The sequence below is a fragment of the Lupinus angustifolius genome, chromosome LG15 (genome assembly GCF_001865875.1).
Source record: "Lupinus angustifolius cultivar Tanjil chromosome LG15, LupAngTanjil_v1.0, whole genome shotgun sequence".
NCBI classification, from domain to species: Eukaryota; Viridiplantae; Streptophyta; class Magnoliopsida; order Fabales; family Fabaceae; genus Lupinus; species Lupinus angustifolius.
In genome coordinates this window covers 1,223,473-1,238,788 of record NC_032023.1, presented here as the reverse complement: position 1 = coordinate 1,238,788, position 15,316 = coordinate 1,223,473, and the positions used below count along the sequence as shown (strand labels likewise).

The 15,316-nt window shown below is 32.3% G+C and overlaps 1 protein-coding gene across 1 annotated transcript; it reads left to right on the top strand.

Moving 5' to 3' along the window:
• Nucleotides 6,638–12,691, top strand: LOC109327524 (protein NRT1/ PTR FAMILY 3.1-like). The gene is made up of 4 exons (XM_019560698.1): nucleotides 6,638–6,754; nucleotides 9,215–9,432; nucleotides 10,240–10,799; nucleotides 11,677–12,691. Exons 1-4 carry the CDS (start codon nucleotides 6,640–6,642, stop codon nucleotides 12,617–12,619), a joined length of 1,836 nt encoding a protein of 611 aa, XP_019416243.1. The 5' UTR covers nucleotides 6,638–6,639; the 3' UTR covers nucleotides 12,620–12,691.

Genomic DNA, 15,316 nt, shown 5'->3' with positions numbered 1-15,316 from the left:
TAGAAAACAAATCTTTCATAGAGGAGTAGTTGTTCAAATCACCATATGTCAATGAGTCAAAGTAATATATTTCTTTATTGACCTGATTGATGGCAACCAAAACCCAATGTTGCCTAACAAAACATATGTAAATGGTTCAAAGGTGCAAGAAATAAATCTGCATCTTCTTTATGAAGGATGAGATTATCTGTAATTCGTTCTCTTTGTTCCAAAATCTTATTTTTGTCACTCGACACCAAAGCGGTAATGTGTGGGGATATGAACATCACCTTTTACTTATTTACTGAAATAAAATTTTCATACAAGTACATAATATATATAACACAAATGTTAGTTAATTATAACACACCACCATGCAAAAGTGAGAAGTTAAGAAAACATAATTTACCTCATATATATACATACATTAGTTGCACCTATACAATCATGTTTATATACATCCTGGACTTCATTGATGCCAACGTATTCATCAATATTATCCCCGAAGACTTCATTGGGAATTGATATAATTATTATACCATCTCCTAACTTCTGTATATGCTCCAATAGCTGAGTACAGTAGTTGGTATTCTTCTTGGAGGTCACATCCTCAGTAGATGGCTTTGAGCTCACATCCCCCGAAGATGGCTTAGACTTTTGGGTGCTACTTGGGAAGAAATGTACATTTTCCTGAAATATTCAATAAAAAACATATCAATTATAGATCAATATATACATAATATGAGTGAGCATAAGGTAAAAAATCATACCTTAGAAGGAATTACTGGAACAAGGTCTACTAGCCAAGCCACAAAAGTGCCTATATCCCCTCCAACTATGAAGATATCCTCATCAAGAGGAAGTGACAGCAATGCATCATCATCGATTGCAACATCAATCGAGACCTTCACATGATGGCGTGAGATACGTGCATTATGCAGCATAGCATCGACCGACTTGTGCACTTTCCCAACACCCACTACTCGGCTCGTTGGGGTATCCAAGAAAATTTTGCAAGAACTGATTCCATATACGTAAGTTAAAACATATAATTAGTTAAGTTAACTAAATTACCTCAAGAATGGGAATCAGAATGAGAATGTTGGTGTGAAACTCTCATTGATACTTGAAGGAACAGTGCCAGCAACACTAGCTAATTGTTGCCACTCAGCTTCCTTCACCTTCATTGATTGCTCAAATTCGTTGAACCGTTGCATGAGGCCATCTAGTTGATTTTGAACCTCGCTCATTTGGACTTTGGTTGAACGCTTTGGATGTGGTACAAATATTCGATGGCTAACCTCAAATCCTACATCTCGGATATTGCCAGGGTAGATAGGCAGTCCTAGTGCCTTATCAAGTATTATGCGATTATCCGGGTTTGTCTTCTTTTCTTTTAGGGCAATCTAACAAATCAAGAAAAAAAATGTTAATTAATCACATTTTGATAAAGAAAGTATGGAAATTAGGTATAATTAAAAATGAGCACTTACAACACATCTTACCGCTTTTTGAACTTCCTCATTATCGATGACACCATCCTTGTTCTTACGAGCATCCAGCTATAGAACATCGAGTTCTACTCCATGCGGAGTCATATGTGTATCACTTTTGTTCTCCAACTAACAAAGCATAACCAATAATAATGTAATTAGATATATATGCATACAAAACATAACCAATAATGTACTTACAAATTAACAATACTTACAATTTTTTCCTTGATTTCTCTATACCCCGCTCGAGAAGCTTGGTATGGATATAAAGGCTTGGATGCCCTCTTGCAGGTTTCATTACTTAATTTTTGAAAGAATAAACCACATTAGTATCAACAATCATATGCAAAAGCATATATACAAAAGTCAATACAAAGAATATGATTTTACCAAGAAAGCCTCGTCTTGTGTGTGGAGGGTGACAAAAGTATTCCAATCCTCTTCATCAACGATATTTTCATGTTTAGTTGGAGGTTTTAGGTTGACATTGCCATTAGTATCTCTGAGTAATTTTCCAACATCAGTTCAGAATTGTCGGAGAGCCTTGCCATCCGATTTAAGGATATAATCCTTATGCTCCTCACAACATCAAAAGTTAACTGAAATAAAAACACATATACATTATATATTGCATGAAAACACTTGCATATACGTACATTGCATGAAAATGTAACACATATACGTACATTGCATGAAAACACAAAAACTAAAAAATAAACTTACTGTTATATCATTCCAAATACGCTCCTTCACGGTATTCCCTACATCACTCCATTTGTTGAATGTTAGCTTCACATTCTGCCTAACAACAACACTAATATAGCTTATCAATGTGTTGCCACCCTTCGATTTTAATGGATGGCCATTAGAGTTCCATAGAACTTCAATCTTCACATCCCTACTTCTTGACCAAATGACATTCTTCATAGAAGTCATTCCACATGGAGTTCATTTTTGAGCAACAATTTGCTTGTCTTGTGGATTCAGTGTAGCTTCGACACCATAGTGAGAACCATGATCGCCACTTTGGGAAGCCATTGATGAAGTTTTTTGAGGTTTCTGAGAGTACGAGAGTATGAGGGTTTGCTGAGAGTATGAAGATTTCTTTTCGATTAAGTTTGAGAGCATAGAGAGAACGATTCATGTTTTAGATATTTAATCTGTATTACAATTTAACAACGCATATTAACAGTAGTGTTGTTGTATTAACATCTTCAACATCGGATTTTAAGGATTGCGCTGTTGTTGTATTAACAATTCAACAACACATATTAATAGTAGTGTTGTTGTATTGACATCTTCAACATTGCATATTAAGAATTATGGTGTTGTTGTGTATCCAGCTGTTTACTACTCATTTTCATGAACACATCAACAACACTACCTAAATGTAGCGTCGTTGTATTGACATCTTCAACAATGCATATTAAGGATTGTGTCATTGTTGTGTATCCAGCTGTTTACTACTCATTTTCATGAACACATCAACAATGCTACCTAGATATAGCGTTGTTGAATAGAATCTAATTGACAGTGCAATCGTTATTATACGTTGTTAAACTGAACTTGTTCCAAATTAACAGCAGATTCGTAATTACGCATTGTTAAATTAACATTTTACATAATAGGAAAATATATACACAACATGAATTTACATTAATAACATGAAGTTGTCATGAAGTAGATTACTATATAATTGTGTTTATTAATACGAAACTGGAAAATATTAAATATTACGTTTTGTTAATTTGTTTTTGTATTTATTATGTATTTTTAATTTGTTTATTGTGTTTATTAATATGGAACAACAAAAGTATTAAACAAAATCATTCAAATAATTAACAAAAAATAGAAATTAACATCCAAAATAATTGTTTTACTATTCATTCAAAGAGGCAAAATACATTATAATGAAGTGAATGATTTGGTACATGCGAATATAATGAACTAAATGATTTGGCAGGTCAAGAATGTAATGAAAAAGAAACAAATCTTCTCCATAATTTTTTCCTCGACTCCTCTACACTAATCTTGTATAACAGTTCATTGATTTCTTTTTAAAATCTAGGTCCTTTTGGAAAATCAAAAGATGTTAAAGACCTCATTGACAATATTTCAATGAAGGAAATATTTTTTTCCTCGACTCCTCATCTCACACAAATCTTATATAACAACCACTTTCCTTATGAAATCTGGGTCGTTTTTAAAAATCAAAAGATTTCAATGAGGGAAATAAATGAACTGAAAAAATTGAAAGAGCTCAATGAACTAAATAATTTACAAATTAAATATTCATCATTTAATGCAAATCCTGTATAACAGTCACTTTCCTTCTGAAATCTAGGTCCTTTTGCCAAATCAAAATATGTTAAAGACCTCCTTGACATGATTCTGAAACAGAAACAAAACTTCAGAATTTTTAACATTTTGAACATACTCCTATAGAAACACATACTTTGACTGATGAAATATAACATGAAGTGAACCACAATATTTATAGATGAGCAACCATTAATATTTCAATAAACAATGAGACGCATAATCACTCAACCATTAATATTTCAACAAACAAAAAGATGCATAACCACCCAACCATTAATATTTCAATAAACGAAGAGACGTATAACTACTCAACTATTAATATCTCTAACACTTAAAATGTCATATAAAATCAACAGTGCATAATTAAGAAAGCGTTGTTATTATGTAATCTTCAACAATGCTTTCTTATTTATGCGCTGTGGAATTTATTAACATTAACAACGCTTTCTATGAAATACACTATTAAACATAACTCATTCGAGTCAACGCTAACGTTACTGATGTTCAACAACGCTATATCAAGAATACGCTGTTGAAGTTACACACATTGACAGCCTGTGCTTTAGTATGCGTTGTCAATGTTCTTCCGCCTCGTTTTCAACAACGTCGTTCAAAATTGAGTTGTTGAATGACCGTTGTTTATTATGATATTTGTCGTAGTGATATTTAACAACAATTTTTTAAGCAAGCGCTGTTGATTTGAATATATTTAACAATGATTTCTTAAATAAGTGTTGTTAAAGATGACATATCATTGTCAGCGCTCAGGTTGACTTTTGTTCCACTTTTCACATACATGACATTTTCACATACATATTATATTATATTATATATATTTAATATAATATCTATGTAATATAATATTAGGCTCTGATACTTGGTGTTTTTTATTATCAGATATTTAGTTGATTATGTTAGTTTGACAATTATGTGAGACTTACTATTTTTGTATACATGTATTTTGATGTTGGAAGTTTAAGTTTATCAAGTGCTACTTGTTAATTTTATTATTTACAGCAGTGGAGAAAGTTGAAGATTTTATTATTTTGTATATATGCATGTCTAAAAAAAATATTTGGTAGGATCTCACGATCCGTGTTATGATCACACGTTTTACGTTGTTATCTACCCCTTCTGATTATACGTAAGATCTCCATATTGTCAATTATGATTACAACTACAAGTCACCAAATCCTAGTGCTTCCCAAGTTTTCTTATTCACCTGCCCTTTTATAGAATAAAACAATCATTTTGCAGAGTCTAATACAAAGGGTAAACCAATATAAGCAGTGTTTATCCTAAAAAATTAGTATCAATATAAGAGATGATGAATAATGTGTTCCAAGAGCTTGTACAAAGGCTTTTCAATTAAGCTCAGTTCAACACCTACATTCAGTTTCATGGTCTCAAAACATAAAATCACACATTCCTTGGGTTTTCTAACACTACAACAGCCACTCTATAATCACACATTCCTTGGGTTTTCTACTTTCTTATCTTAATAATAGGTCATTCAATAGTGCTTTTCTAATGAAATGATGTTAATTTGAATCTATTCAACAACACTTGCTTAAATAAGTATCGTTAAAGATGACATATCAACATTAAAAGTCACACATTTAAGAGAACTTAAAAGTCATACATTCAAACAACACTTGTTTTAGTGAGCGCAAATATTTACAGATTTAAAAAAAAATCTCACACTCAATAATAAACATATCATTCAGTATTCTATTTATCTTACTCTTCTTCTTATCTTAGTTTCTCTCTTCAAGCAAGTTATTAGCTTTTAGTTTCTCTCTTCGAGCATAAGGTGAATCATTATCTTGTTTTACCTTATTTATTTGTCTTTGATTTACTCTTGTTGTTTGCATTTACATCTATATTAACTACTTATTTTATAATCTGTGAAATGTCACGGTTGAATCTAGATGGAGTTGTTGGTGATTTCCTAAACTTGCAATCTCGGTATATATTTCTTGTATTTGGCTATTATTTTTCCATCCAAATTTTCTATGTAAATTTTGATTTTATTTTGTATTATATTGAATCTGAATTATGTCTTTTTGCCTTCTTAATTTTTTCAGTTAAGGGAGAAAAGAAATTCATGAATTTGTCATCTATATCTTCATCACATTCATCCCTTTCATTACTGTATATAATCTTTTAGGTTAATAAATTTGAACTAAGGGAGACAAGTTTATACAATAGTTTATGAATTAGGTTTTCAGAATAATGTTTCTATTGTCAAATCTCGTGTAAATGTGAGAGAATTTGGCATGCTTGTTATGTGTTTGAGAGAAAATTTGTCTTATTTAGAAAGTAGATATTTAACCGCTCGCGCTCGCTTCAGTGAGCGCAGTTAAATGTTTACTTTTTGCAACAACGCTTCAAAAGTGTTATTGAATCTAACCCTATATTCTATTATGCTTATATAGATAAGTCCAAAAAACGTTGTTAAATAACAACTTTAAGTGTTATTGTTTTTATATTATAGGGTAGTTATGGAAATTAGGAAGTGATGGAAATTAGGAAATAAACATGTAATTTTATGGTAATTTGTATGACAGTCACATTTAATATCAGTCAAGTCAAAGAGAGTCTAATATAAGTTAGAGATAACATTTTTTTATGATTAAAGTAATATTTTAATTTCCTTAAATGACTAATATAATAGACAATAAAAACTATATGGATATACATGAATTTGTCATGCAAGTTAATTAATAAGAAAAATTTGTCTTTTACCAAAAAAGCTCCGGTATTCACCTATTGGACTACTTTTCAATGCCTTTATATAGTGCAAGATGCTTCTGTGCATAGACAACATTTGGAAAATCATATGGAGGTGGAGAAGAGCATTAAGGGCAATGGCGAGATTGAGGAAAAAGAAGAGGAGTTACAAAAGAAGAAGCAGCCTAAAAAAGGAGGCATTCGGGCATTACCTTTCATCCTTGGTGAGCATAGACTATTTTCTCTCTCATTATTATACTTCTGCTAAACATCCTCTATATATATATATATATATATATATATATTACTTTATTTTGATCCAAGCTAAATATATTTTATAGTGAATATTCACTTTCATTTCTAAAAAATTGAGTGTGTAGCAATTTAATACTTAACAGTTCAAATTAGTATTCAAATATCATCAACGTGAGTCAAAATAATTTATGTAGAAGTTATAAAAAGTTAAAAAACTAATTTGATATATACTTGAAATGTTTGGGACTATTTTGATTTTTCAAAATTTTAGGGACCAAATTAGTACACAAAATTTTGAGGAACAAAAATTCATCTTTACTCTATATTTATTATGATTGCAACTTCTCATATACATTTAATGCTAAATCTCTTCTTCCATAAACTTTGATTGTCATTGACTCAATAAAGATACTAGGTTGATAGAAATTATAATATATTCATAATATTATATTATTCAGTATTTTTTAATGTAAAATATGATAATTTATAATTATATAAGTATCTGATTAAATAAAAAATAAGAAAAGTGTTACTCAAACCAAATGTTAAAATAAATTAAAAATAATTTTTTACTTAACTAAAAAACAAAGATTTTGTTCTAACAAAACTTAACAAATAATAACTATAATTATAATAGTGATAAATAATATTACAAATAGATTAGAAAATCAGATTTTTCTCTCTCAAAATAATATAGTTTTAGAATTATTTGAATTATTTGAGGAGTTATATTTCACCCCGATTGATATTATTTGAGAAGTAAAGAGTTGTTAAGTCTAATAAAATTACTCTTCTAATAACTATTTTGTTGTCCTATACTATTTGAGGAAAAATAGACTTTTAGCACTTCTTTTTTTGTGTACATACTTTTACCATTAGACATTGATATGTTAAATATAATTTCGTTTCAAAAAAATTGGTGCTTAAATAATATGATAGTTATAAATAATACACTAACAAAACTTATATCACAAAGAAATCTTACACAATTTTAATTCATTATACTATACAATGATCTGACCGGTAACTAACCTGATATTTTTAAAGAGTTGATAACCAATCTAAGTTTAATAATACTAACAAGAACAGGTAAACCAAAATTATTGTCTTAACTTTTTTGGGTAATAAAAGTCCCTAAGGCCGAAGCACTACATTTTATTCAGCATGTTTTTTAAAGAAAAATAATGACAAAGAAACTTAAATCAGGTAGTCAAAGGAATTGGTTTTTTTGTTTTAAAAAAAGTATTGCTCCACCTAAGTTTAAAGCACTAATCCTCTTGAAATTAGGTGGTGACTATACCTTCTAACAATTCCTTTTCCAAGAATTGATATATGTGCACTTTGTTAAAGAAAGCACTCAACTTTAATTTAACCTAAAAAGTAGTAATATAAGCACCAAAAATTGATGTCCAGAAAGCCCAACTTTCCTAACAAGTCTATTGTTGCTGGGGTTACAATGACCTTTCTGTTTTCTTCCTAACTTCATAAATTTACCTTCTCATCTCTGCTTAGGTCTATTTTGGTGTTTGATGAGCGGAATATCATAGGTATAAGATTAGGAAAATTATATATCTTCGTATCAATCCTTCTACCACAAGAAAGTTCTTGTGACATATGTCACAAGATGATACTTTATTTATTAATGATTGTTTACAAATGACATGTATCACTTTCTTGTGGACACGATGATTAATATAAAGATATAACATTACTCATAACATTAACTTTCAACAAGGGTGGTAATTAGATAAAGTATTTTCTAAGAGCAACCACAATGGTTGTTGTCAACATTGTTCTTAATAGAATAAAAACATTCTTACTTTATTCTCTAGTGTCATTCTTATTTTCTGATTTTTGTTCTTAAATAAGAACAATTCTTGGGTTATTCATAACCAAGGGAATGAAGGAGGGAGGTAGATGTTGGTGAAAAAAATGTAGATGTTGAGAGACCTAAATAAGAATAAGAATGATGTTTGTCATTGTGAGGAAAAATTAGATATTTTTCTTATTTTATGGAGAGTTGTAATAAATTATAAATAATGTGTGAGACCCAAATAAGAATGAAAATTTTATTTACCATTGTAGATGCTCTTTGTTTGCGAGTTTGGTTTTGGAGGGGAATGAAGAGAAGTGAAAGACTTTTATTATCATATCAGAAGTGTACTTCATGACTCTTAAACTTTCTCTTTTTCTTCATTACCCTTCAAAAACCAACAGGGAAGTAACTTCTAATATTTACATTAGGGCACAATCCACTCCAATTTTTTAGTATTCCCAGATAGGTCTATGATAATGTAAAAAAAGATTTGATTTCTTAAATAATTGAGGAGCAAATACATCATCATTTTCATATATTAATTAAAAATATGCTCCAATATTTGTTTACACCAGTGATCCATACAACTAATATATTATCAATGTATATGCAGCAAATGAAATATGTGATAGATTTGCTTCCGCTGGTTTCAATGCAAACTTGATAACCTACCTGACACAAGTGCTGAACATGCCATTGGTATCAGCCTCCAATACTCTCACCACATTTAGTGGAACATCTAGCTTCACTCCTCTACTTGGTGCTTTGATTGCTGAATCCTTTGCTGGCCGGTTTTGGACTATTGTTGTTGCTACTATCATTTATGAACTGGTTTCTTATCGTTTCATATTCTCTCTCTACAATCTAAGTTACTTTCAAGTCACCATATAGGAGTAACTCTAAAATCTAATGTCACAACTCACAACCATCTTAAATATTGAGAAAATTACACTAATCTCACGTAAAGTTTGACTCCATTAGACTCATGCATCTCTATTATTTCAAAAGTTATACTCACCTTCTTGCAAATTTAGACATTATCATAGCTAGCTCTTTTGTTTGGGACATATTGAAATTACATTCACCTTCTCTAAGCAAGCGGAATATAACTTTTAAAAGAAGAAAGATATTGATTGTGATTAAACTAATATATGTGTTAACTAATGTTGAATGTAATAGGGAGAAAGTTGAGATATCTCTTATTGTAAAAAAGATGATAGAATAATGTCTTAAATGTTTTGTGTATTTGTGGAATTCATTAGAAGCCCCATATGCAGAATAAATCTAATTAAAGCTAATCTAATTTCTAGATAAATAATAAAGTCAAAAGAAGTTATAGGCGAAATGATGGAATTTCTTTAGATATGAGTAAGAAAAGCCAAAAGAAATGATAGGTGAAATGATGAAAAAAATTTAGATATAAGAGATAAGACAGTATAAATAGAGATGAAAGAATATTTTCATTATTTAATTGAACTGGATTTTGTTTCAAATTTTGATTTAGATTTTAAAACCCTCACAATACAATATCTCTAAATCAGAAACAGTTTAAATCCAAATGAAATTATTTGGGTGTGAACATTTTCAATTTTAGCCTAACCTGCCAATTATTTGGCCATGTTTTCTTGCTTGATATAGGGATTGGCTAGTATAACTGTATCAGCTTTGATGCGCTCTAAGCACCCTCCACCATGCCCAAGTCAAGTGAACTGCCAAGAAGCATCACCTTCTCAGCTATGGATACTCTACCTTTGTCTCTTACTCACAGCTATTGGCTCAGGAGGCATTAGAGCTTGCGTTGTGCCCTTTTCAGCAGACCAATTTGACATGACAAAAAATGGTGTAGCATCAAGGAAATGGAACCTCTTCAATTGGTACTTTTTCTGCATGGGATTGGCTTCTCTAAGTGCTTTGACAATTGTGGTTTACATTCAAGACAATGTAGGTTGGGGTTGGGGTCTTGGAATTCCAACCATTGCCATGTTGTTATCCATCATTGCCTTTGTGTTGGGTGCACCATTGTATAAGATGGTGAAACCAGGGGGTAGTCCTTTGGTTCGTTTGACCCAAGTGATAGTGGCAGCTATAAAGAAGAGGAAGGAGACTCTACCAGATGATCCAAGGCTTTTGTACCAAAATAAGAAGCTTGATGATGCCATTTCTTTGGAAGGAAACCTTTTACACTCTAATCAATATAAGTAAGTCTACCTAAACTATTTGGTTCAAATAGTCCAACCAAAATTTGAAGTGTGAATTGTTGGGTTTATTCAAGTGTGAAGTCCCACATTGGATATGTAGGGAGGAGTGAAAGGGTTAGGTTATCAAAATATAAGCCATTTACAATAATTTCCACTTTAAATCTTATCACACAAATAATTATAGTGAAAATTTATACAAATAGTTGTATCAATCATGGTTATGACTGCTACTATTAATATATTTATAGAACATAAAAAAAATAAAAATATGAGAAATAACTGAAAAAGTTAGACAAAATCACAGCTTCATGAAAAAATGATGCATCTCATGCCAGATCCTAGGGGGAGATTGTTGGGTTTATTCAAGTGTGAAGTCCCACATTGGGTATGTAGGGAGAAGTGAAAAGGTTTATAAGAAGGAAAGGCCCATGGAACTAATGCCTTAAGGTTTTGGTTCAAGACGTGGTGTCTCACTTGTGACTCTCCACTCTTCCCATACCCAAGTAACAATGGAACTCCCCGGTGGTTGGAGACTCCTCGGTAGCAGTCTGGTCCAACAAGTGGTATCAGAGCCGACGGTTCGGCTGGGACATGGTAGACTCAAGGGGGAGCGGACCGAAAAGTGTGTGGTACTCACACTTGAGGGGGAGATTGTTGGGTTTATTCAAGGAAATGCCCATGAAACTAATGCCTTAAGGTTTTGGTTCAAGACGTGGTGTCTCACTTGTGACTCTTCCCATGCAACAATGGAACTCCCCGGTCGCAGTCTAGGTCCAACAAGAAGTGATCTTCATTCTCAATGCAATGGCAATTGGATTGAATATATATTTTGTTCACTTAATAATCACTTAACTGTTCTCTAATCCTATATCTGTAGATTTTTGGACAAGGCTGCAATTGTAAAAGAGGAGGAAGCTAGAGATCCAAATGCACCACCAAATTTATGGAAATTGACCACTGTACATAGAGTTGAGGAGCTAAAATGTATCATTAGAATGCTTCCAATTTGGTCATGTGGAATATTGTTGATAACAACTGCATCACACCAACATAGTTTCACCATTCAACAAGCTCGCACAATGGACCGCCACCTCTCTCACAAATTCCAAATTTCTCCAGCTAGTATGTCTATTTTCAATGTCCTAACTACTATGATTGGTGTTGTTCTCTATGAACGCCTTTTAGTCCCCTTTGTACGTAGAATAACCAAAAACCCTTCTGGGATCACATCCCTACAAAGAATGGGAGTAGGGTTTGTGGTTAATATTCTAGCCACATTAGTTGCAGCACAAGTTGAAGTCAAAAGGAAACTGGTTGCAGCAAAGTACCACTTATTGGATGACCCAAAAGCCATTATTCCTATTAGTGTGTTTTGGTTGGTACCACAATATTGTCTCCATGGTGTGGCTGAAGTTTTCATGATGGTTGGGCATTTGGAATTTCTATTTGAACAATCACCTGAAAGCATGAGAAGCACTGCAACAGCTCTTAACAGCTTAACTTCAGGCATTGGAAACTATCTTGGTACATTACTTGTAGCACTAGTGCACAAGTATACTGGTAAAGAGAGAAATTGGTTACCTGATAGGAACCTTAACAGGGGTAGGTTGGAGAATTATTATTGGCTTGCAAGTGGGATTCAAGTTATAAATCTCATTTATTATTTAATTTGTGCTCATTATTACACTTACAAGTCCATAGAAGAAATTTGTGATACCAACAAGGAAGAAGAACTGAAAGCCGAGGAAAAAATCTCATCTGTCAACTTAAAAGATGGAAATAAGGATGTAGAAAAGGGTCAACATACAAAAGATAAATAAATTTAGAGTGTATACATTTGTTCTTTCATAAGAAAAAAGTTGGGGAAATAAATTAGTTCATAGGAAATGAAACGTTAAGAAAAATGTTAATTTTGTGTTGAAGAGTTTCAAATGTATTGTCAATTTAATTTCATTTTTTCAGCATAATTTTTATAGACATATTAGTTCCTAATAGGAGGACTTTGGGCATCATTTTACTTGTACATTTATTGTATCATCTTTAGGAAATAAGATCATCTTCATTAATATAGAGAAACAAATATATATTATTTATATGTATTTTTAATAACAAAAATATTATTCCATTATTAGAAGAATAAAAATTCTTACAATATTATTTTTTTATTGTTTTTATAGTACTTGTTTCTTACGCAACTCTATTTTTGTTGTAGTCAACATTTTTAAACTATGTGGATGTTCAGTTCCTTATCATATTGTATATTAAGCATAGGAGGTATCATTCTTACTTATTCGAATGTGCTTTCCTCATCTTACATTAAAGAGGGATTTTATTGAATCTAAATTAAAGAATCGATACTAAAATTTGAATTTGTAAAAGAAGATATAAGATAGATGTGGAAATGTAGAAGATATAAGAAGAAATGTGATGTAATTTTATTGAATTGAATTGATTAGTACAAAGGGTTATGTTCTTATATACAAGTGGTAGCTTGTGACTCAAACAATGAATGAGTTAAGAGGAAATAACAAATTTGTAATCACTTTAACTAACTACCTATTTACTAATAGCCCGTGTGCTAAATGTGTCAAAATACTCTACTGATATCCAATCTCCAGAAGTTGGTCTATATGCTAATGTATATAGATGCACCAAGCCTTGGACGTCTCGGTCAGAATGGCTTGCCTGCATCAAGTTGTCTCGGTCAAAGTGTCTCAGTCAGAATGGATTGCCTGCATCAAGTTGTCTCGGTCAGGGTCAAAGTGTCTCTCGGTCAGAATGCCCTACATATAATTAAACCTGCACCAAAACTAAACAAACCAAACTACCAAGTTGGAGAGTAGATATTGATTACTCCCAACTTAGGAAGAAGGTAATTAAAAATAGCAGGCTCAAGAGCCTTAGTAAGAATATCAGCAACTTGTTCTTTTGTGTTAATAGACAATAGATGATAAAGTTTGTTTTGCAAACGTTCACAAGCAACATGACAATCAATTTCAATGTGTTTCGATCTTTCATAAAACACTGAATTAGCAGCTATATACCTTGCAGAGTTGCTGTCACAATATAATAAGGTAGGGGTTTTGGAATTAATATGTAAATCAGATAAAAGATAAGTCAACCATTGCACCTCATAAGATGCAATAGCTAAGGCCCTATACTCAACCTCAGATGAGGATCTAGACATTGTGTTTTGCTTCTTAGCTTTCCAAGAAACCAAAGAATCTCCTAAGAACATGCAATAACCGAATATGGACTTTCTTGTATCGGGACAAGTAGCCCAATCAGAGTCAATGAACCCTTTAATTTGGTTTATGGATTTGGCAGAGAAGAAGAGTCCTTGGCCAGGGCTAGATTTTAAGTATCTAAGAACTCTGGTCATTGATTTATGATGAATGATAGTAGGACATGTCATAAACTGGCTTAATTGTTGAATGGAAAAACAAATATCAGGACGTGTGCTGGTTAAATAAATTAATCTCCCCACCAATTGCCTATAGAGGACAAGATCTTCGTAGGGTGCACTATCATTTTGGCTAAGATGGTTAGTCTTAACCATAGGTGTGATGGAAGGTTTAGAGTGAAGGAAACCAGTATCTAAGAGGAGATCCAATATGTATTTACATTGGTATAAGGTTATACCTTGGGAAAACCTAGCCACTTCAAGAACAAGGAAGTACTTTAGTGTTCCTAAGTCCTTAATTTTGAATTTTTTGTCAAGATATGTCTTAAACTTATTGATCTCAGAAGGATCATCCCTTGCAAGAATTAAATCATCAACGTAAATGAGTAAAGCTGTGAAGTTGTGGGCAGTTTTCTTGATGAACAAGGAATAATCATTGTGAGATTGAGTGTAGCCTAGAGAGTATAGAGCAATGGACAATTTAACAAACCATTGGTGAGTAGCTTGTTTTAGACCATATATGGATTTGTTAAGTTTGTAAACTTGGTTTGGTAAATTGCAAATGATACCTTGAGGGATGGTCATATAGACTTCTTCATCAAGGTCTCCATGCAGAAATGCGTTGTTGACATCAAGTTGTTGAAGGGTCTAGTTATGAATGGCTACAACGGCTAAGAGGAGCCTCACAGTGGTAAAGTTGACCACTGGTGCAAAGGTATCATAGAAGTCAAGGCCTTCGGTTTGGTTATAGCCCTTGGCTACTAGTCTAGCCTTGTGTCTCTCAATACTTCCATCTGAATTAAATTTCAGTTTGTAGACCCATTTAGATCCAATAGCTTTCTTGTTGGGTGGTAATGTAACAAGAGTCCATGTGTTATTCTATTGGAGAGCCTTTAATTCATTGTTCATGGCTTGGATCCAATCAAGAGATTGGATGGCTTGTTTGAAAGTTTTAGGCTCTATGTGAGTTGTAATGGAGAAGTAGTGGTGTTTGTGTGTGGAGGATAAGGTGTTATAGCATAGGACACTATGAAGGGGATGTCTGATGTTATTGTCATGGTGTGTGAAATTGGACAAAATATTGCAATGGTAGTCTCTAAGATATGTGGGGTGG

Bases quoted from the DNA above. Each gene is read 5' to 3' on its own strand.
- LOC109327524 (XM_019560698.1), top strand. From the start codon at position 6,640: ATGGAGGTGGAGAAGAGCATTAAGGGCAATGGCGAGATTGAGGAAAAA. The intron at 6,755-9,214 runs GTGAGCATAGAC...ATGTATATGCAG, and splicing joins GGCATTACCTTTCATCCTTG to CAAATGAAATATGTGATAGA. The intron at 10,800-11,676 runs GTAAGTCTACCT...CTATATCTGTAG, and splicing joins TTACACTCTAATCAATATAA to ATTTTTGGACAAGGCTGCAA.